We start from the raw sequence: 25,968 nt of genomic DNA on the forward strand, positions 1-25,968 counted from the left end.
CGTCAGCTAGTCGGTTCTGATTCATATATGGTCTAACACCCCGGAAGAACAATGAATGTGCAGACTGTTCCCGACGGCGGTAGATATCGGTCTGTACGCCTGTACGCGACCATTGACGAGTAGAATACACGCAGTCTTGTGAGAATACGGAAAGTTGCCGACGTACAACTCCACAGAGTTCATCAACAAAATGAAAACGAATTCACGCGCGTATCTTGTATTCTCAAAGTATTTGTACCTCCTGTTGCTTCTTGTACTATGCGATGTCAGTCGCTGCTTGGCGTTCAATTTGGACGTGAGATTCCCCGTTGTTAAGGAAGGACAGACACCGGGCAGTTTATTCGGATTTTCGGTCGCGCTCCATCAGCAAGTTGTCGGGGGAAACAGATACCTGTGAGTAATATGGGTCCTTCAGAACTGACAAATTCACGCGTAAATTCATTTGCATCTTTTGTTCTTTGCACCTGTTGAGACTGTAAATGATTAAGTTTTTATTTATGCAGTGTCATTGCTGGAGCTAGCCTTTCAAAAGCAGGTAAAACATGATTAAATAAGTTTCAATTAGTAGTGTGAAACAAAAAAAGAACTGCTGATTTTTTTTGTATTTCATTATTGAACATTAACAGACAGTTAGTGCATGGGAGGAAGGAACTCAAGAGTGTTTTTCCAAGGTGTGGTGGCGTTAAGTGAATGATTAACGCACTAACGTCTGTTTCAGCGTTAAACTCGAGGTGGAAGATTGGACGCGTTGCGTTGACGCTCGTCATGTTCATTTAAACATATTTACAAATTATTTTTATTCCACATAAAAAGCTGCTGAAAGCGTCAGTATTCAGTATTTGCCAGCTGCCTGTCAAACTGGACGGTTAGGTGCAGGCGTATATTCTGTATTCCCTTTCCTTCTCTGCGAATCCAAAGCCTGAGGAAATATCACTTATTCTCGGTTCTCCTCCTGTATGAAATACCTCTAAGATCCTGAAAATCCACCAATCAGCTGGGACTTCAGTGAGTTTTTCTGAGACCACCTTCCTGGTACATGAGCGCCTGGACGCCTTCATGTTCCTTTGATATCAGTTCTATATAAATCACACAGCTTATTGGATAAAGGGGAACACGAATGCCCGGGGAGAAAGCTCATAAGTGCTGTAAGATACATTTCATCCGACTGCCAGTGACCTGCAGAAACTACAAAAGAAGAGAGCAACGTGCGTGTGTGCGTGCATGCGTGTGTGCATACGTGTGTGTGTACACATATATTCTTTATAGATAGATCAAAGGAGAGCTTAAATATTATGAAGATTGTATATAAAGTACTTTTATGTATTTACTTTTAGTTTTAGAAAATTGCCTTGAATGAGCTTTGGCCATTATTTATATGAAATCTGCTGAAATAATAAAAGTTTAAAAAGTGTAACTATTATAGTAGAAGGTCTGTACTAGAAGGAAGGTGTCAGTGAGAGTCCTGTACAGGGAAGTGTCTTGTACAGGCAAGTGTCCTGTACAGGCAAGTGTCTTGTGCAGGTCAATGTCCTGCTCAGGACTGTAGCAGCATCATGTGGGTGCTGGGCTCTGTTGACTTGGCTGTTGACGATGGTGTCCTTGTGTGGTGCCCTTCAGCCCAGCACACTTACTAACAACACTGATAGCAAGTGTGGAAAGTTCTTCTCAAAGCACAGAGACGAACACAGCTTTGGCCATGGCTGAGGTGCAGTGAACCTGCTTGGTGGGCGTGACTGTGTCCGTCTGCTCTGCAGGCGTGTCTGTGCACCTGCATCTGGGCACTGGTGACTGGTTATATAGACTTGATAAAACTAGTCATAGACTTGAAAGGACTAGCCATTTTTTAATCATTACAAATGGCAGGACTCATGCAAACAAAGAGAACATAAAACCCCGGGACACTGCAGTGATGTGTGGAAACAGTTGGGGATTTCACAGAGAGCACAATGAGAAAAGGGTGTGATTCTGCAGGAATAAAGGGGTCATAAACCAGATCTTCTCATTATAAAGAGATTAAGAAATTCCACCACATTTGAGCGCTGGGTTGTGACCAGACCCAAGACTTGTGGAGGGTTGAAAACGGAGTGATTTCAAAAGACACTAAACCAGGAGTGACCTGCTTCAGTTTAATTTCTCAGTTTAGAAGCTTTGGACTGCTGTGTGTGTTCTGTAAAAACAGCACTGCTAATATAAGGTTCTGGCAGTGTAGCTGACCTGTCTGGTGACTTAATGGTTGCCTGTCACTTTACTGGAAAGAGAGTGAGACCAGAATCCAGCCTCATCCCAAGGGAGCGTGCTGCAATGCTGTCTATCTGCTCTTCTGTGTTCAAACCCTTAATGGCTAATGGTGCAGTAAGCTCGCATCAGCTGCTGGAAAAGAAGGCCTGTTTTTTCAGCGTGTCCACACTCTGTCACTATGTCACTACACGGTTGTGTGTATTGTGTATGTAATAGTTTTTGTATGGCGAGGATTGTGTCAGGTATTTTATAAATGTTGCTAAAATGTTGCTGATAAGTTCATGTTGAACATTGTTCAGCCCACTTGAGGTTCTGTGAAATTCCATATTTACACCAGCTATGAGGGGAACCTGGTAATCACTACTAGGTGTTATGAAGCCATCTGTGGTTCAGGCCTAGTGAACATTTCCAAGGCTTTCAGACCGTCTGTATGTTTGGGCTGATCGGTGATTGAGTGTACGTGTCTGTCTGCAGCTCAGTGAATTCATTGACTTTCAGATAAAAAAAAAAAAATCAGAAGTGTTCAAATCGTTTAAACAAACACCTAAAGATTTCACTTGGTTATCATGGATCTGTACTAATCCCAGGATTGGAATATTAAAAAATGTCCATAATACACTAGCCATGCTTGGTAGAAGTAGTGTATTCACATTAGGAAAGATAACAAGATGTAGTGTAGTACTGATACTCAACCTAGAACCAAAACACGATGATCACTTTTACATACATTTACTGTTGCAGACAGCCGTGTGTATCAGAAGGGGAGATTCAAGCAAGAGCAACACTACATTAAGATTAAGCAGATACAAGTGGGCATGTCTTTGAAGTTCAGTACTGAGGAGTGCAAAACTGACCTCTTAAGATTTAAAATGTGCATACACTGCCCCCTGCCCATCTTTTTGGAATTGCACTTATTAGCTAGTACTTTTCCTTCCTTACATAAAATTGAATACAGTAACATCAAAGTAATGACACATGTTCCATCTTTTCTCTAGATATTTAGCACAACAAAGCAACTCTAAGTGTAGCAAAATATAAGGTTAGACTAACACACTGCCCTGGTAGTAGTTTGTTACAGTGTGACAAAAACAAAAGACCAGGTTCAACTTTTCAACAATTGTCCAAAACAATGCTGACAAGGCCAAGGCCCAGCTAGAACAGCGTACAGGCAACAGTGATGGTCCAGCTGGAACAGTGTACAGGCAACAGTGACGGTCCAGCTAGAACAGCGTACAGGCAACAGTGACGGTCCAGCTAGAACAGCGTACAGGCAACAGTGACGGTCCAGCTGGAACAGCGTACAGGCAACAGTGACGGTCCAGCTGGAACAGCGTACAGGCAACAGTGACGGTCCAGCTAGAACAGCGTACAGGCAACAGTGATGGTCCAGCTAGAACAGCGTACAGGCAACAGTGACGGTCCAGCTAGAACAGCGTACAGGCAACAGTGACGGTCCAGCTGGAACAGCGTACAGGCAACAGTGACGGCCCAGCTAGAACAGCGTACAGGCAACAGTGATGGTCCAGCTAGAACAGCGTACAGGCAACAGTGACGGTCCAGCTAGAACAGTGTACAGGCAACAGTGACGGCCCAGCTAGAACAGTGTACAGGCAACAGTGACTGCCCAGCTGGAACAGCGTACAGGCAACAGTGATGGTCCAGCTAGAACAGCGTACAGGCAACAGTGATGGTCCAGCTAGAACAGCGTACAGGCAACAGTGATGGTCCAGCTAGAACAGCGTACAGGCAACAGTGATGGTCCAGCTAGAACAGCGTACAGGCAACAGTGACGGTCCAGCTAGAACAGCGTACAGGCAACAGTGACGGTCCAGCTAGAACAGCGTACAGGCAACAGTGATGGTCCAGCTAGAACAGCGTACAGGCAACAGTGACGGTCCAGCTAGAACAGCGTACAGGCAACAGTGACTGCCCAGCTGGAACAGTGTACAGGCAACAGTGATGGTCCAGCTAGAACAGCGTACAGGCAACAGTGATGGTCCAGCTAGAACAGCGTACAGGCAACAGTGACGGTCCAGCTGGAACAGTGTACAGGCAACAGTGACGGTCCAGCTGGAACAGTGTACAGGCAACAGTGACGGTCCAGCTAGAACAGTGTACAGGCAACAGTGACGGTCCAGCTAGAACAGTGTACAGGCAACAGTGATGGTCCAGCTAGAACAGCGTACAGGCAACAGTGACGGTCCAGCTAGAACAGCGTACAGGCAACAGTGATGGTCCAGCTAGAACAGCGTACAGGCAACAGTGATGGTCCAGCTAGAACAGTGTACAGGCAACAGTGACGGTCCAGCTAGAACAGCGTACAGGCAACAGTGATGGTCCAGCTAGAACAGCGTACAGGCAACAGTGACGGTCCAGCTAGAACAGCGTACAGGCAACAGTGACTGCCCAGCTGGAACAGTGTACAGGCAACAGTGATGGTCCAGCTAGAACAGCGTACAGGCAACAGTGATGGTCCAGCTAGAACAGCGTACAGGCAACAGCCAACACCCTCCAACAGCCTGACACTGTGCCTCTGCCCGGGTCAATGTGCTCCCAGCCGGGCACTTGTACAGAACAGCGTCTGCTTCCTGTCCATTTGGATGCCCATGGAAATGTCTTTTTTGGTTTTGAGGTGCCCAGTGAATTTATTAAATGTTCAAAACATTTTATGGACCTTGATGTCGTAAAATATTAACATGTGTGGACTACCCTGAACATAAAGCTTTAACCTGAACTCCACTGATAAAGTGAATCTTTAAACAGATGGAAGTTTCAGGAAGAAAGGTAGCGCACGTGCCCTGAGTCATATCAACCTGAATCAGGTCAACTCTGGATTAAGCTTCCAGGCAGGAAATGAGTCAGAGCTGGTCGTGTTGGTCCTCCAGTTTCTACTGATTCCCAAAAAACAACATTTAACCTGTAAGTCTCTGAACAGGCTTGTGTGTCCTGTCAGTAGTGTGATTGGAGCTTGTTTTTGAGCTTGGTATTGAGGGCAGGTGCTTGACCTTGATTGGACAATACATCTCAGTATTTGTTACTTAAATGATGAGGAACAGCTTCTTTCCATTTTGTGTCCATTTTACTATCTCCACTTCCCATATAGGAGCCCGTTATACTTCTGCAGTTACAGACTATAGTCCATCTGTCTGCGTGTTTTATTAGCCCTGTGCCACCCTGTCCATCAGTGGTTATGACCCCCACAGTGCAGGTGTTCTCTGGGTGGTGTATCATTCTCAGCACTGCAGTGACATTAATTTGGTGGTGGTGGTGGTGGTGGTGGTGGTGTGTGCTGCACTAGTAAGTGGAGCTGATGGAAGGACGTTGAGTGTAGGATGTGTTCCTGATGTCCTCTGTGTATAATACCAGCGTCAAGGACAATTTGCCTATAAACAAAAGTAAGAAAACAGTAAGAACAATATGTTCAACTTCCTTACAGCCTTCCAGGGTAGAGTGCAGAGATGTTGCATCGTGATGCAAATAACTTTCCCTCCTACGTCCCTAGCAAGCATGAACCTCGATCACTGATCTTCTGTTTTGCTGCTGGGTTTGTCGGTATGCTTGGAGGCGATGCAATCTGCTGTCTGTGGAGGGGATGTGTTCTGTACCTGCCCGAGCACGACCTTGTCCCAGCCTGCCAGACACCTCCTCTTAGCCTGCAGAAACACTTTCTTGAGTCACAGTTGTTCTCACTAGAGCCGTTCTGCTCTGGGGCCAGTAGCTGTGTTTACTCAAAGGGCAGGTCTCTCCAGCTGTACTTTCACTGTTCTAGAGTTGGATTTGAATTAGTCACTGAATCCATTTGAACATCTTTCATTGTTGTCAGGCATGTGTACAGCACTCTGAATTGCAGTTAAATTTGTTTGAAATGTGCTGTATAAAAAAGACTCCACTGATTCACTGATAGTCAGAGATGTGAAGTTTGCAAAAGAAATAACACTATTCCCAGTTATAGTAATACCTTGGGTACTGGGTAATAAAAAATATATCCACAATACACTTAAGAAAGAATACATTTGAATACATATGAATGTAATTGTATGCATTACATTTGGAGATTTACTTTACTTTTGAGCACTAATTATTAGTGCTTGATGGTTAATGGTCCGGGCTATGGACCTCTTTGAACGTCGTATCAAGCTGAGAACTCTCTGATGAACTCTGAACATGGCAGCTAGCTTGTGGTTTATTCAATTGCATATGAGGTATGTGGTATGCTGGCCACAAGGTGTGTCGGGAGATGGGGGATTTAAAACAGCACTCAGGGAGTGTGCTCCTGTTCAGCCTCTCTGAACACACATATTCACTATGTGGATCAGCAAGAAAGGAGTCTGCTGGACTGTGGAACCATAGAGCAATGTGGGTGGGGCCTGCTGGATGTAGGGCATTGTGGGAGGGGCCAGCAGTGTGGGAGGGGCCAGCTGTATGGTAGAGCTCTAATCCTGTCTGATGGAGCACTGTGTCTTTGGAAACTGTTGGTGGTATGTGTTCAGTGACCATTTTTCTTAGAGCTTCAGTATCTGTGATATTAGCATTCGTATTGTCTGGGAGAATATACAGGATGTGCTCTTCACCTGTCTGTGCTGTTCACCTGTCTGTACTTGGCAGAAAACGAGACTGTACCCTGTAAATTAGATCCCCAAACTGGATTAGCAGGATGAGGGGTATGGTGGGAGTGGGTTGTCTTTTACTCCACCTTTAGTCTGTCATAGACTCACCCCTCCCCCCACACCCCTCCCCTATTTGACTGCTCTGACTGTGACCTCTGTCTGTGTCCCTCTCTGCACTACCTCATCAGGATGTGCGTCGCGTATGGACCGGAGCACAGAACCAGAATCAGCTCAACAAAACGAGAAGCAGAAACACAGAGCAAAAGAATGTGGTGTGGATGGTGTAGTGGGTGGTGTGGAGGATGGTGTGGAAGGAGGTGTGGAGGGTGGTGTGGATGGTGTAGTGGGTGGTGTGAAGGTGTGGAGGGTGGTGTGGAGGTGTGGAGGGCTTCCTTTGTTATCCATAAGTTTCAAATGCGTTTCAGAAACGTCCAGTGGGAGCTGTGCAGTCACGAGCACTGATGTGTCACCGGGCAGACCCACTGAGAGAAAGACATTAGAAAGGTTCAGTCTGCACACTGTGGTAATCCTGCACAAATTTCTTAGAAATGCAGTCATTTTGTAGCTTTGCACAACATGAAAGATTGTTTAACATCCTTTTGCTGTCAGTAAACATTGACTTAAAGTGAGCCTTCAATAGCAAGTGGGATTGAAAGGCCACATGGTGAGTTTAACTCTGAATCAGTGAGTTACATGGCAGCCATGGTGTTACTAACTCTACAGAGCAGGAACAGGATGGGACTTGATTCCTGCCTGATGCCCAGGACACTGCAGCATGTCTGAATCTGCAGCCGGGCTGAATCAGGATGAGGGCCCAGCCCTGCTAAGCCTTCTGTTTGCTGATCTGTATCTTTTGGAAATCAAATATACATGTTGCAGTCTAAACTCGCAAGAAAAGAGGATAAATGTCCCTGTTTTGAAGTCTAAGAGGAGAGGGTTTAGGGACACTCTCAGTCATCAACATCTGGGTGATGAACCCTGACCCTACAGCGCCGAGCGATGTGTGTGGAGGTCATTTGATGGAGCAGCAGGAGAGGGTTTAGTTTTCCAGCTTCAGTGAAATGTATGCCACGCTTGTTATGACGTGTTTCATGTGGGATTGAAGGTGTTCAACTAGCTGGGTGCATCATGCATGAATGAAAAATGTTGATAAAGCTGTCTGGAACTATTAAAAAATACCAATTAAATTCATTTTACTGGTTGAATGTCATTGACTATGGAGCTTGATGTTTTTGACAAGTCAGGGTAACACTGTGCTGATGACAAGACCTCTGCCGGATACCCATGCAGAAGCATTTGTATGTTTAGAAATAAGGAACTGCATGTAGACCTGTGTGTGTAGACCCACATATGTAGACCAGCACACTTAGACCTGTGCATATAGACCTGCGTACGTAGACCTGCGCAGGCAGACCTGTGTTTCTGATGATGTGAGGTGCAGATCTGGAGCTCATGGGTCAGATGTGAAGTGTGTAAATGTTTGTAGAATTTATCACTTATTTCCTTTTCTTACAGAATGCTTGTAGGAGCCCCAAAGGAAAGGGCAGAACCTTCTTTGTCAGCCAATCAGACAGGAGATATGTTTGCTTGTCTAATCAGCACAAACCGTAAAGACTGCAAGCGAGCAAATGTAATCAGCTCAGGTAACGTACAGTAGTGTTATTTTACAAAACACCTTTTTTTCTTTTTTTTGTTATTTCTTCCCAATCTACCATCCTGCAGAGTTGAGTTAAAACTGCTCTAATATTAACCTATAGCATGTACTGTAGATATTTACCTATACATGTTTATGTGTATGTTATATATGCAGAGTTGAGTTAAAACTGCTCTAATATTAACCTATAGCATGTACTGTAGATATTTACCTATACATGTTTATGTGTATGTTATATATGCAGAGTTGAGTTAAAACTGCTCTAATATTAACCTATAGCATGTACTGTAGATATTTACCTATACATGTTTATGTGTATGTTATATATGCAGAGTTGAGTTAAAACTGCTCTAATATTAACCTATAGCATGTACTGTAGATATTTACCTATACATGTTTATGTGTATGTTATATATGCAGAGTTGAGTTAAAACTGCTCTAATATTAACCTATAGCATGTACTGTAGATATTTACCTATACATGTTTATGTGTATGTTATATATGCAGAGTTGAGTTAAAACTGCTCTAATATTAACCTATAGCATGTACTGTAGATATTTACCTATACATGTTTATGTGTATGTTATATATGCAGAGTTGAGTTAAAACTGCTCTAATATTAACCTATAGCATGTACTGTAGATATTTACCTATACATGTTTATGTGTATGTTATATATGTTGTGGTACTTAAGGGCTTGATTGGCTGGACCATGAGTGTTAGATTAGGGTTGGACCGTAACTCTGCAGGGCAGTAGATCTCCAGGACGATGGTGTCCCTGCATGAGAGGTGTACTGGATGATCTGAGCAGCTGTTTGTGGTTGTTTTTGTTATTGTTACTACACTGCAGATCCTCCTCAAGGAGATGAGATGGTAGAGGACATGTGGCTCGGGGTGTCAGTTGCCAGTCAGGGTCAACCAGGGGGCCGGGTCATGGTCAGTCACCTTCTGTCCTGCCTCTTTAATCACAGAACCTCATCTCTTCCTGCATCGGTTATTCTCTGAAACACCTCGTGTTTCTGTTCCTGTCTCCTCAACAGGCTTGTGGTCATCGCTACACAAGAAGCATGGACAGGGGTACGAACTTGCGCATGATTGGGAGGTGTTACATAGCCGGGAATGATTTGAACTTTGACCCAGATGGAGATGACCAATGGCAGGTAAAAAACGAAGTGTGTGACCCCAACAGCAACCAGCTAGGGGAAGGGATGTGCAATATGGGGATATCAGGCACTATCACCCAGACCGAGGTCATCACAGGCGCTCCGGGCTGCTATAACTGGCAAGGTGAGAAGGCTTTCTGTCATGTAAACCTGCCTGTTCAGTCATTATCTAAATGGTTCAGTAACCATTATGTATATGCTGGACTTCTCGCTTATCTGGTCCTGAGGTTCCCTTCATAACTGTGATGTCTTGTTCTCCAGGTAATGCATTCATGACTTACAGAAACCCTAAAGACATGTTTGATACTCAGAAGACCAAGTTTCCAAACATGAATGATGGAAACATATATATGGGTAAATATATACATGCTATAGTTTGAATTTTTTGAACTTTTTTTAGATAAACACAAAATTCTGAGCGAACACCAGTATGGGAGAGTAGAACTATTACATATGCAGTAATGGAGAAAGTAGAAGAAATATCAAAGGCAATAGAAAATGACAAATGTTCAGTTGGTGTTTATATAGATTTACAGAAAGCATTTGATACTATAGATTACAGAATATTATTGAGAAAATTGGAGAAGTATGGGATAAGGGGTGTGGCTTATTCCTGGATCAAGAGTTATTTGGAAAATCGTCAGCAATGTGTACAAATTAGTAAGACTATGTCACAGTTCAGGAAGGTCACTTGTGGAGTACCCCAGGGATCTGTGATTGGTCCAAAACGTTTTCTACTTTACATCAATGATATCTGTACTGTTACTAAACTATAAAAATGTGTTATTTTTGCAGATGATACAAATATGTACTGTTCTGGGAATAATTTGAAGGAACTTTTGTCATCTATTGAAAGGGAATTAGAAATCCTTAAAATTTGGTTTGATGTCAATAAGTTGTCGTTGAATATAAAAAAAACTAAATTTATGGTTTTTGGAAATCAAAAAGAAATGGATGAGGATATTAAATTAAAAATATGTGATACTAAAATTGAAAGAGTTTTTGATATAAATTTTCTAGGTGTTGTTATTGATCATAAATTAACATGGAAACAACATATTGGACATATAAATAGAAAGATTGCAAAGTCAATTTCAAACCTGTATAAGTCCAGAAATATATAAAATTATAAAGCTCTATATATAATCTATTGTTCACTTATACTTCCTTATATATCATATTGTGTGGAAGTGTGGGGTTCTACGTATAAAACATCATTAAATGCTATAGTTATTTTACAAAAACGAGCCATACGTATTATTAATAAAGTTGGATATTATGAGCATACTAATATACTGTTTATAAAATCCCATGTTGTGAAATTTTATGACTTGGTTTATTATAAAGTAATGCAAATAATGTACAAAGTAAAAGTTAATTTACTTCCTGCCTGTGTACAAAGGTTTTTCTCAATGCAAAAGTCTAAATATGACTTGAGAGATGTTTGTAAATTTGTTGTTCAAAAAGCTAGAAAAGAGGTTAAAAGGAGATGTATATCTGTTGTTGGAGTTAAATATTGGAACGATGCTAACATGGATTTACAAATGTGTAGAACATTTTTATTTTTAAAAAATGGTATGTAGGGAAATTTTTGAAAGTTGTTTAACACTGCTATTTTTCTTTCTTCTTTTTTTTTATACTGTAAGAAATTTTTATGGGTAGCTTAATTTGTTATGTAGGACAGGCATAATAATAAGCATTATGCTTCTGCCTGCACCTTTTCAGTCATTATTATGTTGACAAGGTTTGTCATGCTGATATTTGTATTATGTGATAATTATTTGACTGAATAAAGAATTATCATCATCATCAATTGCTCACAACTGCAAATTAAGATGCAAGAAGTTCTGTCTTTGACATGTTTACCATGTTTAATTTCCATTGTATGTGAGGTGTTTTTGTTTGACAGCCTTTGTGGAACTCTGTGTCTGAAGCCTGTCGTTGATTTGCTTGTCCCACAGGCTATTCTGTGGACAAACAGAGGGGAGTCCTGAGCCGAGATGAAGACACAGTGGTGACCGGAGCTCCAAGAGACCAGTCCAAAGGGTCCGTCTTCCTGGCCCAGAGCGTCACCAAGCAGAACAGACTTCCTGAGCTGCAGAAGCAGGTCACACTGGAGGGGGAGCAGGTCGGGTCCTACTTTGGCAACAGTTTAGCTGTGATGGACATTAATAACGACGGGTAAGAACTGCATATTGCAGGAGAGCTGGGTAGTTCCTCACAGGTGTGAACATGGTATGAATATATTAATACCTGTTTATCTGTTTAACCATGCAGGTGGAAGGACATAATAGTTGGAGCCCCATTTTATTTCAATCGAAGTATAAATAGGGGCGGGGCCGTGTATGTGTTTATGAATGAGAACGGCTCCTTCAATAACAAGACTGACATCGTCTTCACTGGGCCCAGAAACTCAGGGTTTGGGATGGCAGTTGCGGCTATTGGCGATGTAAATCAAGATGGCTTCCAAGGTAAATTAATGTTACAAATCATTTATTAAAATATAGAAACTCATAAAAAATTACACGGTCCTTTATTAGATTTGTAGATTCCTGGCAGTTTCCATAATCAGAACAGTCCTGCTCTCAAACTGCAGTATCATGCTCTGCTGCCATCTGGTGGTGACAATGTTACATAGCTGACAACCTCATTTCATTAGACTTTGCTGTCGGAGCGCCCTTTCATGACACAGGCAGGGTCTATGTATGGATGGGCAGCAAAACCGGCATTTCCAACAAACCTAGTCAGGTAAGAAAAGGCTTAAACCAGTCACATTTGTCAGATTGCCTGAACCTGTATATTTAATAGAGATTGAAAACTTCTCTCCCAGTTCAGTTAATAATGACAAAAGGTTTCACTGTAAACCATTCTGTACATTATCTAACCCCAATCTCAGGTTATTGAGGGGAAAGACATCACTAACGGAGGCTTCCGGACGTTTGGCTACTCCATCAGTGGGGGCCTGGATGTTGACAGGAACAGCTATCCTGACATTGTGGTTGGATCCTTAGACGACCGCGTGGCCTTGCTAAGGTAAGTCTTGCAGTGTTTTCTCAGTTTTCTGTTTTGTACTTTGGCCAGAACATCGGGGTGGTTTGCCCTGTTTTTATTTTAGTTGTCTGTTGTAGCTAATTTGATCATTTGTGGTTACTCCTCTGTAAGTTTCTTCCTCTATTAACAGAGCTCGTCCTGTGATCCACTTAACGAAAACTTTCACTGTGATGCCGCCTATTGTGGATCCCACTGACTGTGGTGACTCCTGGTAAGATTTTTACAATTCTCTTTACCAGAGGTGGGCATTCCAGGTTCAGAAAGTAAACTCCTTCCCAGGAGTTTCAAGCTTGCTGGATTTTCTAATTAGTGGCAGGTAAAATTAGTGGAATCAACACAATCCAGGAAGCCTGAGCAAAATCTTGGTGAGGACTTTTACTTTCTGAACCTGAAATGTCCACCTCTGCTCTTTACTTAACAACACTGTACAGAAAACATGGAATTCAGTTTCTTAACATGGGGGGAAAGAATATCTGTGGAGTACAGGTATGAAGGACATTAAAATTACTAATGTCTCTTTAATAATATTACTAATGTGTACTAATAATCTTACCTCTCATTCCCTGTTCTGCTAATGTTATTGAGTGTATGACTCTGTGCTGTACAGTATTAGATTGCAGTGTCTCTTCTGCTAATGGGAAGGGAATGTTGTCTTTGTGTGTTGCAGTATTGAGGTGAAGGTGTGCTTTTCTTACACACTCAGCACCGGGGATTCAAACTTCAGGCAGAATATTAGTAAGCAATACTCCAAGGCTCAGATCAAGACACTCACACACAGACACACACAGACATTGATTGAGTTTAAGACACGTGATGCTGTACTGGACCCTCTACTGTCAGTTCTGCCTCTTTAGAAGACCCCCCAGCCCGTTGGACAGATTAGACACTACACACTGCATGATGAGGTCAGTGGGCATTTAAACAAACACCCTGTAACAATGAACTAAAGGCCGTGATCTCCTGCAGCTGTGAAATTTACAGTGGACGCCGATCTGCTTCGACGCTCATCCGTCAGCCGTGTCCGTTTCCTTAGCAACAATAAGGACAGCTACACTGGCTACTTATCCATGCCCTCGGAGGACTGTCAGACTCTGAAGCTTGGAGTGGTGGTACGAGACTAAAGAGTCAAGCTGCTTACACATGTGCTCATACACATATATACATACATATATACTATTACTGGGTGTGGGGCTGATATTTGTCTGCCTACTGTAGGCACCAGTCCAGGACAAGGTGACGGCTCTCTCCTTCTCCCTCAATGTGTCCCTTTACGAGCCTGAGTCCAGCTCTTCACAGCAGCTGCAGAGTCTGGACGCCTTTCCTGTTATGAGCCAGCGAGAGGCGCCCATGGACAGGACAGAGGTGAGAACCTCGCCCTGCTGGCCCACAAGCACCCTGGGCTTTTCTGCAGAAGCTTCATTGTCCATGGTTTCTCTTTAGATTCACTTCCAGAAGGCCTGTGGACCAGACAACAAGTGTGAAAGCAACCTGCAGATGACGGCCATGTTCGCCAAAAACCTGCAGGAGATTTTCCCTGTGTAAGATCACCTACTGATGACCTCAGCAAAGCTGATCCGTCCAGCAGTTTAAGTCAAAGCCACAGAATGAGGCCTTTATCTACATTTAGATGCAAAGGACGGGGTTCCTGGCCCCTCCAGCTCTAAAAGGGGGTGTGAAAGACTCTGGATCTTAGGGTCTGATTAGATGATGTGAAATTTGGGTCTAATTGATCATGCTTAGTTTGTTTGTGTGTGTGTGTGTGTGTGTGTGTGTGTGTGTGTGTGTGTGTGTGTGTGTGTGTGTGTGTGTGTGTAGCCGGGATGGCCAGCAGGTCCTACTCTATGACTCCAGCATCAAAAAGCTCAGCCTGCTGGTTAACGTGAGCAACACTCCTACTGCAGAGAGACCAGCGGAAGACGCCCACAATGCTCTCCTGAACATCACCATCCCACCTTCCCTCAGATACTCAGGCATCAGATCTGAGGTGAGAACAATGTCTAGATGTATGGTGCAGAGATAGTGGCTGTGCTTCAGGATGGTCAGGGTTTGGATTGTTTCACTTTTTTCAGTTACCCAAATAATTTTTTGAATTTGAATCAAATCAATCTGCCCCCATACTGCAGAACCTTGATCCAGGGCAAAATATGTATTACACACATTGTTGGGGGTGGACATTTTGCATTAAAATTCTTGAGCCTTATATTAAGAAATCCTCTCTGTCAAAATTAATCTGTCTCTTTCTCTCACTAACACATACACATGGACACAGAGTTCAACGATTGAATGCAGGCCCGAAGGAACTGTTCTATGTGAACTGGGGGACCCTTTTACTTCCAATCAAATGGTACAGTTGGATCTGATAATTGCTCATGAACAGATGTCACTGCTGTACAGTGTTTCATAGATGTGTTTGTAGTCATGATTGATTGGCTCCTTTCCAACAGGCCTCTTTTGCAATAATCTTTGAGACTGCTGGGATCACATTGGACACCCAAGAAATCCAGTGTGTACTGCAACTCTTGACGTGAGTGTGGTTGTAGTTCTGGTTCTCCGGGAAATACTCTGATACGGCTGTGCTCACATGTTCCCCCACCACAGCAGCAGCGATCAATTCATACAGCAGAATAAAGCCCCCGTTGTACGTGTTTTTTTATGTGAGCACAAGGTAATTCTGGAAAATTCCATCTGTGATTTTCTACGTAGGTCGATGTATTTCAGCTTAGAATAGTGTGAGATGGAGTGTATCTTATTCAATGTCTTAATTTCATGTTGCTTTTTCTTATGTGCAGACTGAGCATACAGAATGATTTAACGCCTCTCACCAAAGTACTGATGGTGGAATATATCCTGCAGACATCCTTTGCAGTGTAAGTGCTTTTCTCATTATACTGCTACAAAATACACCTTGATGGTCACCTTTACACTCATCAGGTTTGTCTCCCTTTGTAAAATGTCCTTTGCAGATCTGTCTCCTCAACTGGGGTTAAGCTGCTTCTTTGTAACCAGCTGGGTTGTGCATTTGTGTGTGTGTGTGTGTGTGTGTGTGTGTGTGTGTGTGTGTGTGTGTGTGTGTGTGTGTGTGTGTGTGTGTGTGTGCGCGTGTGTGTGTGTGTGTTCACCCCAGTGTTCCCCAGAGAGTTCAGACTGAGTTCAGTGGGAAGGTAGTGGGGGAATCAGCTATGAAAGCCACCCGTGATATCGGAAGCCCAGTGGAGTTCAGCTTTATGGTGGGTGTCTGCTGTTACAGCTTGAGAAACTACCTCATCAAGTTGACGTTTACAGTTTTGAGTGCCACAAGGTGGTGCTGTGATCCAGTCTGTAATTAGACAGACTGGCTGTTTAAGGGCTTCGTGTAGTGAACCCCAGCCTCTCATTGTCCCTCTGGTCAGTCCATCCTCATTGTACGTAGTAATTGTAATGCAGTCATAAACTACAAACCCCATGATTCCCTGTGCAGCTGGCTGGTGCTGAAGGTGTGTCCTTCTTCCTTTCCAGGTGAATGTGGTAGGGAAACCTCTGGAGGACCTGGGTTACCTGCAGGTGGACTTTGACTGGCCCACAGATGTGGACAATGGGAAGTGGCTTCTGTACCTGTCAGAAATTAAGATGACAGGAACCTCAACCTCTGTTTGTGTTCCACCGGGAAATATTGTGAACCCACTCAACCTGGAGGTGAGACAGGGGACATGTTTCTTTGTGATTTTACAGAGCAGATGTATTCCATCAAAAACTACAGTTTCCTGTTTTCTGATCTTAATGGTTAAAGATGAATCTAACAATAAAGTCTCAGTAAAGTCTCATAACATCTCTTCATCTGTAACAGGTCTTTATTGTTGTGTGTCCAAAACACGATGTGCACAAATGTGCTTGTTCCATTGTGATCTTGCTAGGTGTCTGAGCATCACAGTGAGAGGATGAAGAGGGAGGTGGAAGGGTCAGTGGAGTCTGTCCAATCAGTGGTACAGCCCTCTCTTACCTCACAGCGTGGACAGAGAGTTTCCCTGGTCAGTTCATCAGTCAGTCCACCATTTTGTTGTTTAGTTGCTAGGCAACCTGCACAGACATGATACATTTTCTTCATCTTTTATGCACTAGCATGCAGCAGCCTTGACATGATCTGAGGAAAATAAAGTTCTTTGTTCGGTGGTTCCTCCGTCCCCCTGCAGGGCTGTGTGACAGGTGGAGCGCAATGTCAGACCTTTACCTGTCCATTACAAAACATGACCAACACAGCCACGGTGACGGTCCAAGCGCGCCTGTGGAACAGCACCATGCTGGAGGTGACGCTCAAACTCCTTCCCACAATACACGTTCCTCCTCTTCATCAGGAAGCTCTCAAACTCCTTCCCACAACACATGTTCTTCCTGTTCAGTCGATCGGGCCGAAAAGTGCTGTATTCGTTTACATTGGATTGTTTAGAATTGTTCTTCTAGATTATAGTTATTGATGTTGAAGTAGCTTGATAATCAGAAGGTTGATAGTTCATGTCTTACCAACACTGAGCTGCCACTATTGGGCCCCTGAACAAGGCCCTTAACCCTGTGTTTATGACTGAAAATGTGTAATCATTTTTGCCAGTTGTATTCTGCCAGTTTTATTGTCCTCTAACAATAATATCAGTCCCAATAATTGCATGTACCATGAACAGATTTTATATTTATATACAGTGGGTACAGAAAGTATTCAGCTTTTAGCTATTTGCTAAAATCAAAAAAGTTCATATTATTTCTCATGAATGTACACTCAGCACCCCATTTTGACAGAAAAAAACAGAAAAAACAGTCCATTTCTTATGATCCTCCTTGCGATAGTTCAACTCCTTCAATGGAGTCCAGCTGTTTAATTCATCTGATTGGACTTGATTAGGAAAGGCACACACCTGTCTATATAAAACCTCACAGCTCACACACCTGTCTATATAAGACCTCACAGCTCACACACCTGTCTATATAAGACCTCACAGCTCACACACCTGTCTATATAAGACCTTGCACGCCTGTCTATATAAGACCTCACAGCTCACAGTACATGTCAGCGCAAATGAGAATCATGAAGTCATGGAACTGGCCAAGGATCTCAGAGACAGAATTGTGGCAGGCACAGACCATGGTCTTGGCCAGGTCAATTTTTCCCTGTGCTTGCTCAATAAAAGTAACATTTACTTTGTTTCCGCAATGTTTTTATTTATTTATTTTAGTGTTTCTGAAAGCCAACAAGTTGCACTTTGGAATGACCTTATTATTGTATCATGTTTTTGATCTAAGTTTGCTCTAGAATAAAATGTCTAAATGAGTGCTCATTCCAGACTGGTGATTCCATACTTTTTGCCAGGGGTTGTAGTTCTAGCAAACTAGTCATTACTTTCACAGCTGGTGATGGAGTTCTCACATGCTGCTTTGTGTCTGCAGGATTACAAAAAGGCTTCAACAGTAGAGGTTTATGGCCAGGCCACGCTGAGGCTGAACACAAGCAAACCAACCATCAGGATGGAGAATCAAACAGCTAAAGTAACTGTCTATTCTTTTAATATATCTGCATCTTCATCTCATCACTTTAAATGAACTGACAAAAGCCACTCAGGACATGTTAACATTATATATATGAAACAATGTACTAATCAATTAGTGTCTAGTATTAATACTTGGCATACAGTGCCAGCATTGCAGTGTTTTTAACTGTCCATCTCTGCTTCTTCATCTCATCACTTTAAATGAACTGACAAAAGCCCCCCACCACATGTTATTATACATATGCAATAATGTTCTAATTAGTGTCTAGTATTAGTACACAGGATGCATGCCTCATTCTTACAGAGTCCCAGCACTGCTGTGTTTTCTGTGCTCTAACACATGTAGACCATCTCATAAGGGTGTCAGGTGTGTTCTAGCAGCGTTCCCACTAAACCTGCAGCTGTGTGATCCTCTTCCCTCTGCTCAGTTCTCAGTGGAGATAACACCAGCACGGCAACATGAGGCTGTCTATGAAGTGCCCATGTGGATCATCATCGTGTCTGCGCTGGCTGGAGTCCTTCTCCTTGCCATCATCATCCTGCTCTTGTGGAAGGTGAGTATGTTTACTGCTTCAGCCCTGTAGAGGAAGACAATTCAGATACCAGATCAAAAAGAGTCATAATGTTGATTTATAATGTTGAAATAAACACAACAAAATTAAAATAAACAAAGCAAGAGATTAGTCTGGAAAAGCAACATTTAAGTGCAGTGTAATATCTGTGGTGTGCTGGAACACTACCCTCTAGATCAGGGGTGTCCAAAATGCGGCCCGCATTCAGATTTGCACTTACTTGCATTCAAATCTTCAGGCCCACAGCCTCCGTTGACCACAGTATTTTATATTTCATCAGAAGATGGCAGAACTATTCAAACAAAATCTAAAGCAAAATGTCTGGCTATTTCCATTTCTGTTAGTTATGTTTATTCAGTCTATCGCAAATATGAAATCAATACTGTGATCAGTATCAGAGTTTTCATTGGATGTCTGTATGTGATGATCTGGTTTTGACTATATTAATTTTATTCTTTGTTCTCCAGTTGTGTTGGATTGCTCATCCTATTCAGCTCACAGTGTGGTGTTTGACTGCTATCTAAACCCTCCACAGTGTGGTGTTTGACTGCTATCTAAATCCTCCACATTGTGGTGTTTGACTGCTGTCTAAACCCTCCACAGTGTGGTGTTTGACTGCTGTCTAAACCCTCCACGGTGTGGTGTTTGACTGCTGTCTAAACCCTCCACGGTGTGGTGTTTGACTGCTGTCTAAACCCTCCACGGTGTGGTGTTTGACTGCTGTCTAAACCCTCCACGGTGTGGTGTTTGACTGCTGTCTAAACCCTCCACAGTGTGGTGTTTTACTGCTGTCTAAATCTTCCACAGTGTGGTGTTTGACTGCTATCTAAAGCCTCCACAGTGTGGTGTTTGACTGCTGTCTAAACCCTCCACCGTGTGGTGTTTGACTGCTATCTAAACCCTCCACCGTGTGGTGTTTGACTGCTATCTAAACCCCCCACGGTGTGGTGTTTGCTGTCTAAACCCTCCACGGTGTGGTGTTTGCTGTCTAAACCCTCCACGGTGTGGTGTTTGACTGCTGTCTAAACCCTCCACGGTGTGGTGTTTGACTGCTGTCTAAACCCTCCACGGTGTGGTGTTTGACTGCTGTCTAAACCCTCCACCGTGTGGTGTTTGACTGCTGTCTAAACCCTCCACCGTGTGGTGTTTGACTGCTATCTAAAGCCTCCACAGTGTGGTGTTTGACTGCTATCTAAAGCCTCCACAGTGTGGTGTTTGCTGTCTAAACCCTCCACCGTGTGGTGTTTGACTGCTATCTAAACCCTCCACCGTGTGGTGTTTGACTGCTATCTAAACCCTCCACCGTGTGGTGTTTGACTGCTATCTAAATCCTCCACAGTGTGGTGTTTGACTGCTATCTAAAGCCTCCACAGTGTGGTGTTTGACTGCTGTCTAAACCCTCCACAGTGTGGTGTTTGACTGCTGTCTAAACCCTTCACCGTGTGGTGATTGACTGCTATCTAAACCCTCCACCGTGTGGTGATTGACTGCTGTCTAAACCCTCCACCGTGTGGTGTTTGACTGCTATCTAAACCCTCCACCGTGTGGTGTTTGACTGCTATCTAAATCCTCCACCGTGTGGTGTTTGACTGCTGTCTAAATCCACCACAGTGTGGTGTTTGACTGCTGTCTAAACCCTCCACCGTGTGGTGTTTGACTGCTGTCTAAACCCTCCACCGTGTGGTGTTTGCTGTCTAAACCCTCCACCGTGTGGTGTTTGACTGCTGTCTAAATCCTCCACCGTGTGGTGTTTGACTGCTGTCTAAATCCTCCACCGTGTGGTGTTTGACTGCTGTCTAAATCCACCACAGTGTGGTGTTTGACTGCTGTCTAAATCCTCCACCGTGTGGTGTTTGCTGTCTAAACCCTCCACAGTGTGACTGCTGTCTAAACCCTCTACAGTGTGGTGTTTGACTGATGTATAAACCCTCCACAATGTGGTGTTTGACTGCTGTCTAAACCCTCCACAGTGTGTTTGACTGCTATCTAAATCCTCCAGTGTGGTGTTTGACTGATGTATAAAATCTCCACAATGTGGTGTTTGACTGATGTATAAACCCTCCACAGTGTGGTTTCTTCCGGAGGGCCAATACCAGAGAGCTTTATGAGGCAAAAGCCCAGAAAGCTGAGATGAGAACACAGCCATCCGATAAAGACCGACTCACAGAAGAAGAATGAGGCTGGCTGGGCTGTATGGTCCAAGGCAAAGTTACAGTGCTCCTGGGTAACCCCTGTCCCAAACTCTTACAGTGCTCCTGGGTAGCCCCTGTCCCAAACTATCTGCCTGAACTCTCTAACCTGCTTCTACTGTTCAATCCTGTTCTTTGCTCCTGATCTAGGACTAAGGCTCTGTTTGAAATAGACTACTACATACTGGATACTGCATACTGGACTCAGTATATACTGGATACTGCATACTGGTCCTCGTAGTAAATGCAGTACAGTTTCCAGTATGCCACAAAAGCAAAGCATACTACGGGGTCACGTGAACGTAGCGTTGCATGATGGCATGCAGTACACCACGAAGATAGCTCTGTTCGCGTACTGGAATATTTTGCGGAAGTAGTAGGTCATCCGGGTATGTTTCGTGTACTGGAAAATTTCACTTTGGTCACATACTGCATACGGCATACTGATTTGGGGCTCGATCAGTACGCCAGTAGTATGTAGCTATTTCGAACACAGCCTATGTGAGGCCACTGTTCTATGTTTCTGGTGTTTTCTTTCACAGCTGCAGTAAGCCTTTTAATCCTGTCTTCAGCCCTGCTCTTGCATATCTCTCTTTAATGTCTTGATTATCAACTGAACTGTTCTAGCTTCTCGCTGCATATTTAATGAAGAGCTGTTCTAGATTCCTTTAGCTAATAAGCACCACTTAAATAGAGAGGAAAGGCTAGAGGATGACCAACACACACTGCATGGTAATATATTGCCTGTAGACTCTTAACTACACCCCTCAAAGTGTATCTACAAGGTCATGTTCTAATACACGGGCTGCTTTGTGTAAACCATTAGAATTACTTAACCTACCTCATACATATTCAAAGTAGCAAACACAGAACTGAAGCTCTGTAGAGCAGCTAATAAATGGAGGCTCCTTGTGTGCCAGTGAAAAGCGTCAGATTTGGGCGTGACCTCATTAGTAACTTTCTCGCTGTGCTGTATGTGTGTGCAGTGTGGATTCTTCATGAGGACAACATCCTTCAGGACCATGCCCAAATACCACGGCATCAAGATCCACAAGGAAGAGCGCTACCACCTGAGCCAGGGATTCCTGATTAAGGACTTTAGCAAGAAGCACTGGATCACAAACTGGACAGAAATACACCAGTACCACTGAGTAGATCTACCACCGATCCCACCCAAACCAGAATGGGAGATCCAAGTGCAGGATGACCCCGTCCACCCTGTGCTGCAGTGTCAGTATTTAGATATTCCTTCCAACACCACCTGATTTTATGAGAGCTGACCACTGTAACACAGAAGGAGTAAACCCAGTAAATCCATGTAGTAAACCTAGATGCTGCCCTGCAGGGATGGAGCCACAACACAATGGTTGTAGTTTGCTAATATCACTTTTCCACCAGCGGTTTTGGTGCTCATGTCAGCTGTAGATCCCAGGAACTAGCCAACCGTACCCTAACCGTACAAGATTGGTTTGAAAGATCTGAGTAATAACTGGAATAACTGTGTCTATGGTTCTAGATATTGATACCCGTACTGGATCATGTTGGTGGAAAAGCGCTATGAGTAATGTATTTAGGAGGTTCTGTATTTCAACCCAGTTGATGAATACTAGCACTGGGTCTCTACTTCTGCATTTCTATGGTAACAGGCTACTCTCCCTGCAGGAGGCTGGTTTAATGTTTACACTTGGGCTTACACTTGATTTTAAACTCGGGAGTAACAGACACTGCTGCACTTGGTGGACCAAGATCTCTAGGGACCAGATAGTATTAGGAAATTGTTTGTATGAGATAACTGTTTGTGACTACTAAATTAATAGGAGTTAATATTGTATTTGGACTGGTTAAGAGGTAGATATATATTTACTGGTTTGTTCATACATTCCAATGTCATCCACCATGGAGACTCAATCATGGGGCAGAAGTGTATGATATCATATCCATGTCCATATTCCATGTTTGTGGTGTTGTAAATACTTTGTTTCTTGTCGTTAAAGGTTTATTAGAAAAATAAATGTCAAAGGTTTTTGTTTTTTTTCTGCAGCAAGGCTAACTTAAAATGTTGATCATAGTGATACATTTTTATTGTTGTAGTTATGATGACTTTTATTTTGTTGTAGGGCACTGGCTGTTTTTCATACATGAGCAACACAACTACTGTTTGCTAATTTTGTATTAGAGGGATAAGTTTACAAATATTTGGTTTTAGATCACCTGCCTAAAATGAATGTAACAATCAAGTGCCAAATCAACAAACATAATTTATAATTTAGAAAAATCATTTTACAGTGTCAATTTGTTATGCATTTTATAGTCCAGATGGAGGTAATATTTGCCAGATTCACTTTTGCTATTTGACTTTTTGAGTAAGAAGTCCTGTGTTTTATACAGTGATTTATTTTTGTATTTGTGATATTTTGTAACAGAAAAGACTGAAGTTTACATATCTCCCATTTTACCTTGTGTTCTGTGCTACTGTTTTAAGAAAATGTTCTACTTTCTTCATCACATGTGATTTGAATATCTTTGTAGGTCCTCCTTTTGTGGATTGTCGGTGTTAAAATAAAACAGTTGTTGTAAAAATGTATCTGAATTCAGATTCAACAAAAGCCAATAGTAGCAGGTCTCTCTTATAGATGTTTATAGGTCTCTCTTCTAGATGTTTCTGCATGTCATTGCTCTCATTTTAAGCCTCAGTGTCAGAGCGCTGACCTGCAGCTGCACAAAATGACACATGAAGGGAGTCACATGACCTTGCATGGCAGGTCACATGACTGCGGTGACAACAGCATTAAATGTTGCTTGTGCTTGCTTTACCCATGAGCAAAATATTAAACCTGAATTTAACACATTCATATGGAAACAGGGTTAAGACACAAGGGAAATAATTCATGCATGTACATCACATTCTGTCTTCAAGACAAACAAATAAATAGACTGGTTCAATGTCTATACCTGAGAAGGTCCTACCAAAGGTACCAAAACAACAGAAAAGCCACACAAGCGTCAGAGAACATTCATACCAACAAGTGTCTCCCTGGAGGAATTTCTAAGCTTCTGCCTTTGAGAATGTTAGTAATATAAGGTGTAGAAATTGAGTTGCATTGTAAATAATTTTTTATTTGTAATATTTGCATTCTAGACTTTGAAATGGTGAAAAGGGGTAGGAGGCATTGATTGACCAACTCATCATCACGGGACCTCTTTTTGGTGTCCAGGATTTCCTGCCCATTTTAACAGCTGCTCTTCTATGGATGTCTGATTCAGTCCCTTTGATATGTCCTGGGTTTTGAGAAGCATAGAGAGCGATTGGTCTTGCCTGGGCTCTGGACACATGGGCCTGAGGGACAAGGTGGTTGGAAGAATGTGACTGGCACAGATATTTAGAACCACTAAAAGGGTTAGCATGCTCTATTTCTCCATCTACAGCCTCCACCTTTACATTGCTGCTGGGCTGCAAGACCTTTCTTTTATATATACTGATCTCGTGTTTTTTCTCCACTTGTCCCTGGTGCCAATGGAAAATGATACATAAATGATCTAACTCCGAAAGAGTTGAACTCATGGAAGCGATATGGGGATTGCCCGAATGCACATGATTGGCTGCCAGGAAAGACTGGCTCCTGGTGGGGAATGTTGCCACTCCGCAATCTCAGCAAACAGTGATTCTGGAAGTGGAGCTCTGGCTTGCTGTAGACCAGGAGCCTCAGAGTGTGCTCCAACTGCGTCAACCTAAAGCCTGCCAAGCTCACCCTGGCCAAGTCACACTCTCAACCTGTAGATAATTTAGATAAGGATTATGTGTTTGCTGTTGTTGACCACCGTAGCAATAGATCTTCTGTGTAGGAGCGAATCTGTGCATAGGACCTGTGAGGTAACGCTTATGTAATCAGCAGAACTGGTGGTATGCATGTGAACTTGCTTGGTAAGGGAACATACAAGTCCTTCTATTCTAAAAAATTTGCATATTGTGATAAAGTTCATTATTTTCCATAATGTAATGATAAAAATTAAACTTTCATATATTTTAGATTCATTGCACACCAACTGAAATATTTCAGGTCTTTTATTTTTTTAAGACTGATGATTTTGGCATACAGCTCATGAAAACCCAAAATTCCTCACAAATCTCACAAAATTAGCATATCATGATTCTCTAAACAAGCTAATAACCTAATCATCTGAATCAACGAATTAACTCTAAACACCTGCAAAAGATTCCCGAGGCTTTTAAAAACTCCCAGCCTGGTTCATTACTCAAAACTGCAATCATGGGTAAAATTGCCGACCTTACTACGGTCCAGAAGGCCATCATTGACACCCTCAAGCAAGAGGGTATGACACAGAAAGAAATTTCTGAACGAATAGACTGTTCCCAGAGTGCTGTATCAAGGCACCTCAGTGGGAAGTCTGTGGGAAGGAAAAAGTGTGGCAGAAAATGCTGCCCAATGAGAAACCTGAGGAAGATTGTGGAGAAGGGCCGATTCCAGACCTTGGGGGAAGCAGTGGACTGAGTCTGGAGTAGAAACATCCAGAGCCACCGTGCACAGGCGTGTGCAGGAACCACAAACAGTGTCAGAAGCGCCTGACCTGGGTTACAGAAAAGCAGCACTGGACTGTTGCTCAGTGGTCCAAAGTACTTTTTTTGGAAGAAAGCAAATTTTTGCATGTCATTCGGAAATCAAGGTGCCAGAGTCTGGAGGAAGACTGGGGAGAAGGAAATGCCAAAATGTACAAGTACCCAAAGTCAGTGATGGTCTGGGTTGCCATGGAGCACTTCATGCTTCCATCTACTGAAAAGCTTTATGGAGATGAAGATTTCATTTTTCAGCACCTGCTGACAGTGCCAAAACCACTGGTAAATGGTTTACTTAACATTGGTATTACTGTGATCAATTGGCCTGCCAACTCTCCTGACCTGAACCACATAGAGAATCTGTGGTATATTGTGAAAAGAAAGTAGAGACGCAAGACCCAACACTGGAT

General features: G+C 43.0%; 1 protein-coding gene across 2 annotated transcripts; it reads left to right on the top strand.

Annotated features, from left to right (window-relative positions):
• Positions 1-190: 190 nt before the first annotated feature.
• LOC143504510 (integrin alpha-3-like) lies at positions 191-23,565 on the top strand. Of its 2 annotated transcripts, XM_076995923.1 has the most exons (26): positions 191-393; positions 8,361-8,488; positions 9,351-9,436; positions 9,541-9,787; positions 9,925-10,017; positions 11,625-11,844; positions 11,941-12,134; positions 12,323-12,411; positions 12,560-12,696; positions 12,845-12,925; positions 13,382-13,449; positions 13,681-13,823; positions 13,930-14,076; positions 14,155-14,252; positions 14,530-14,698; positions 14,984-15,058; positions 15,159-15,238; positions 15,504-15,581; positions 15,839-15,941; positions 16,210-16,386; positions 16,605-16,718; positions 16,881-16,994; positions 18,124-18,222; positions 18,653-18,778; positions 20,864-21,020; positions 21,972-23,565. In XM_076995923.1, the coding sequence occupies exons 1-25, from the start codon at positions 191-193 to the stop codon at positions 20,972-20,974; spliced, it is 3,180 nt and encodes a 1,059-aa protein (XP_076852038.1). In that variant the 3' UTR covers positions 20,975-21,020; positions 21,972-23,565. The 2 variants fall into 2 exon arrangements, with proteins under 2 accessions (XP_076852038.1, XP_076852042.1); XM_076995927.1 differs by lacking the exons at positions 191-393; positions 8,361-8,488 and having other exon boundaries at positions 9,541-9,577; positions 9,690-9,787.
• Positions 23,566-25,968: the final 2,403 nt, after the last annotated feature.

This window comes from Brachyhypopomus gauderio, chromosome 2 (genome assembly GCF_052324685.1).
Source record: "Brachyhypopomus gauderio isolate BG-103 chromosome 2, BGAUD_0.2, whole genome shotgun sequence".
NCBI lineage: Eukaryota > Metazoa > Chordata > Actinopteri > Gymnotiformes > Hypopomidae > Brachyhypopomus > Brachyhypopomus gauderio.

Excerpts from the sequence above, each read along its gene's own strand:
- LOC143504510 (XM_076995923.1), top strand. The coding sequence starts at position 191 with ATGAAAACGAATTCACGCGCGTATCTTGTATTCTCAAAGTATTTGTAC. Across the intron at positions 8,489-9,350 it reads AGCAAATGTAATCAGCTCAG|ATCCTCCTCAAGGAGATGAG; the intron begins GTAACGTACAGT and ends ACTACACTGCAG. Across the intron at positions 16,719-16,880 it reads GTGGACAGAGAGTTTCCCTG|GGCTGTGTGACAGGTGGAGC; the intron begins GTCAGTTCATCA and ends GTCCCCCTGCAG.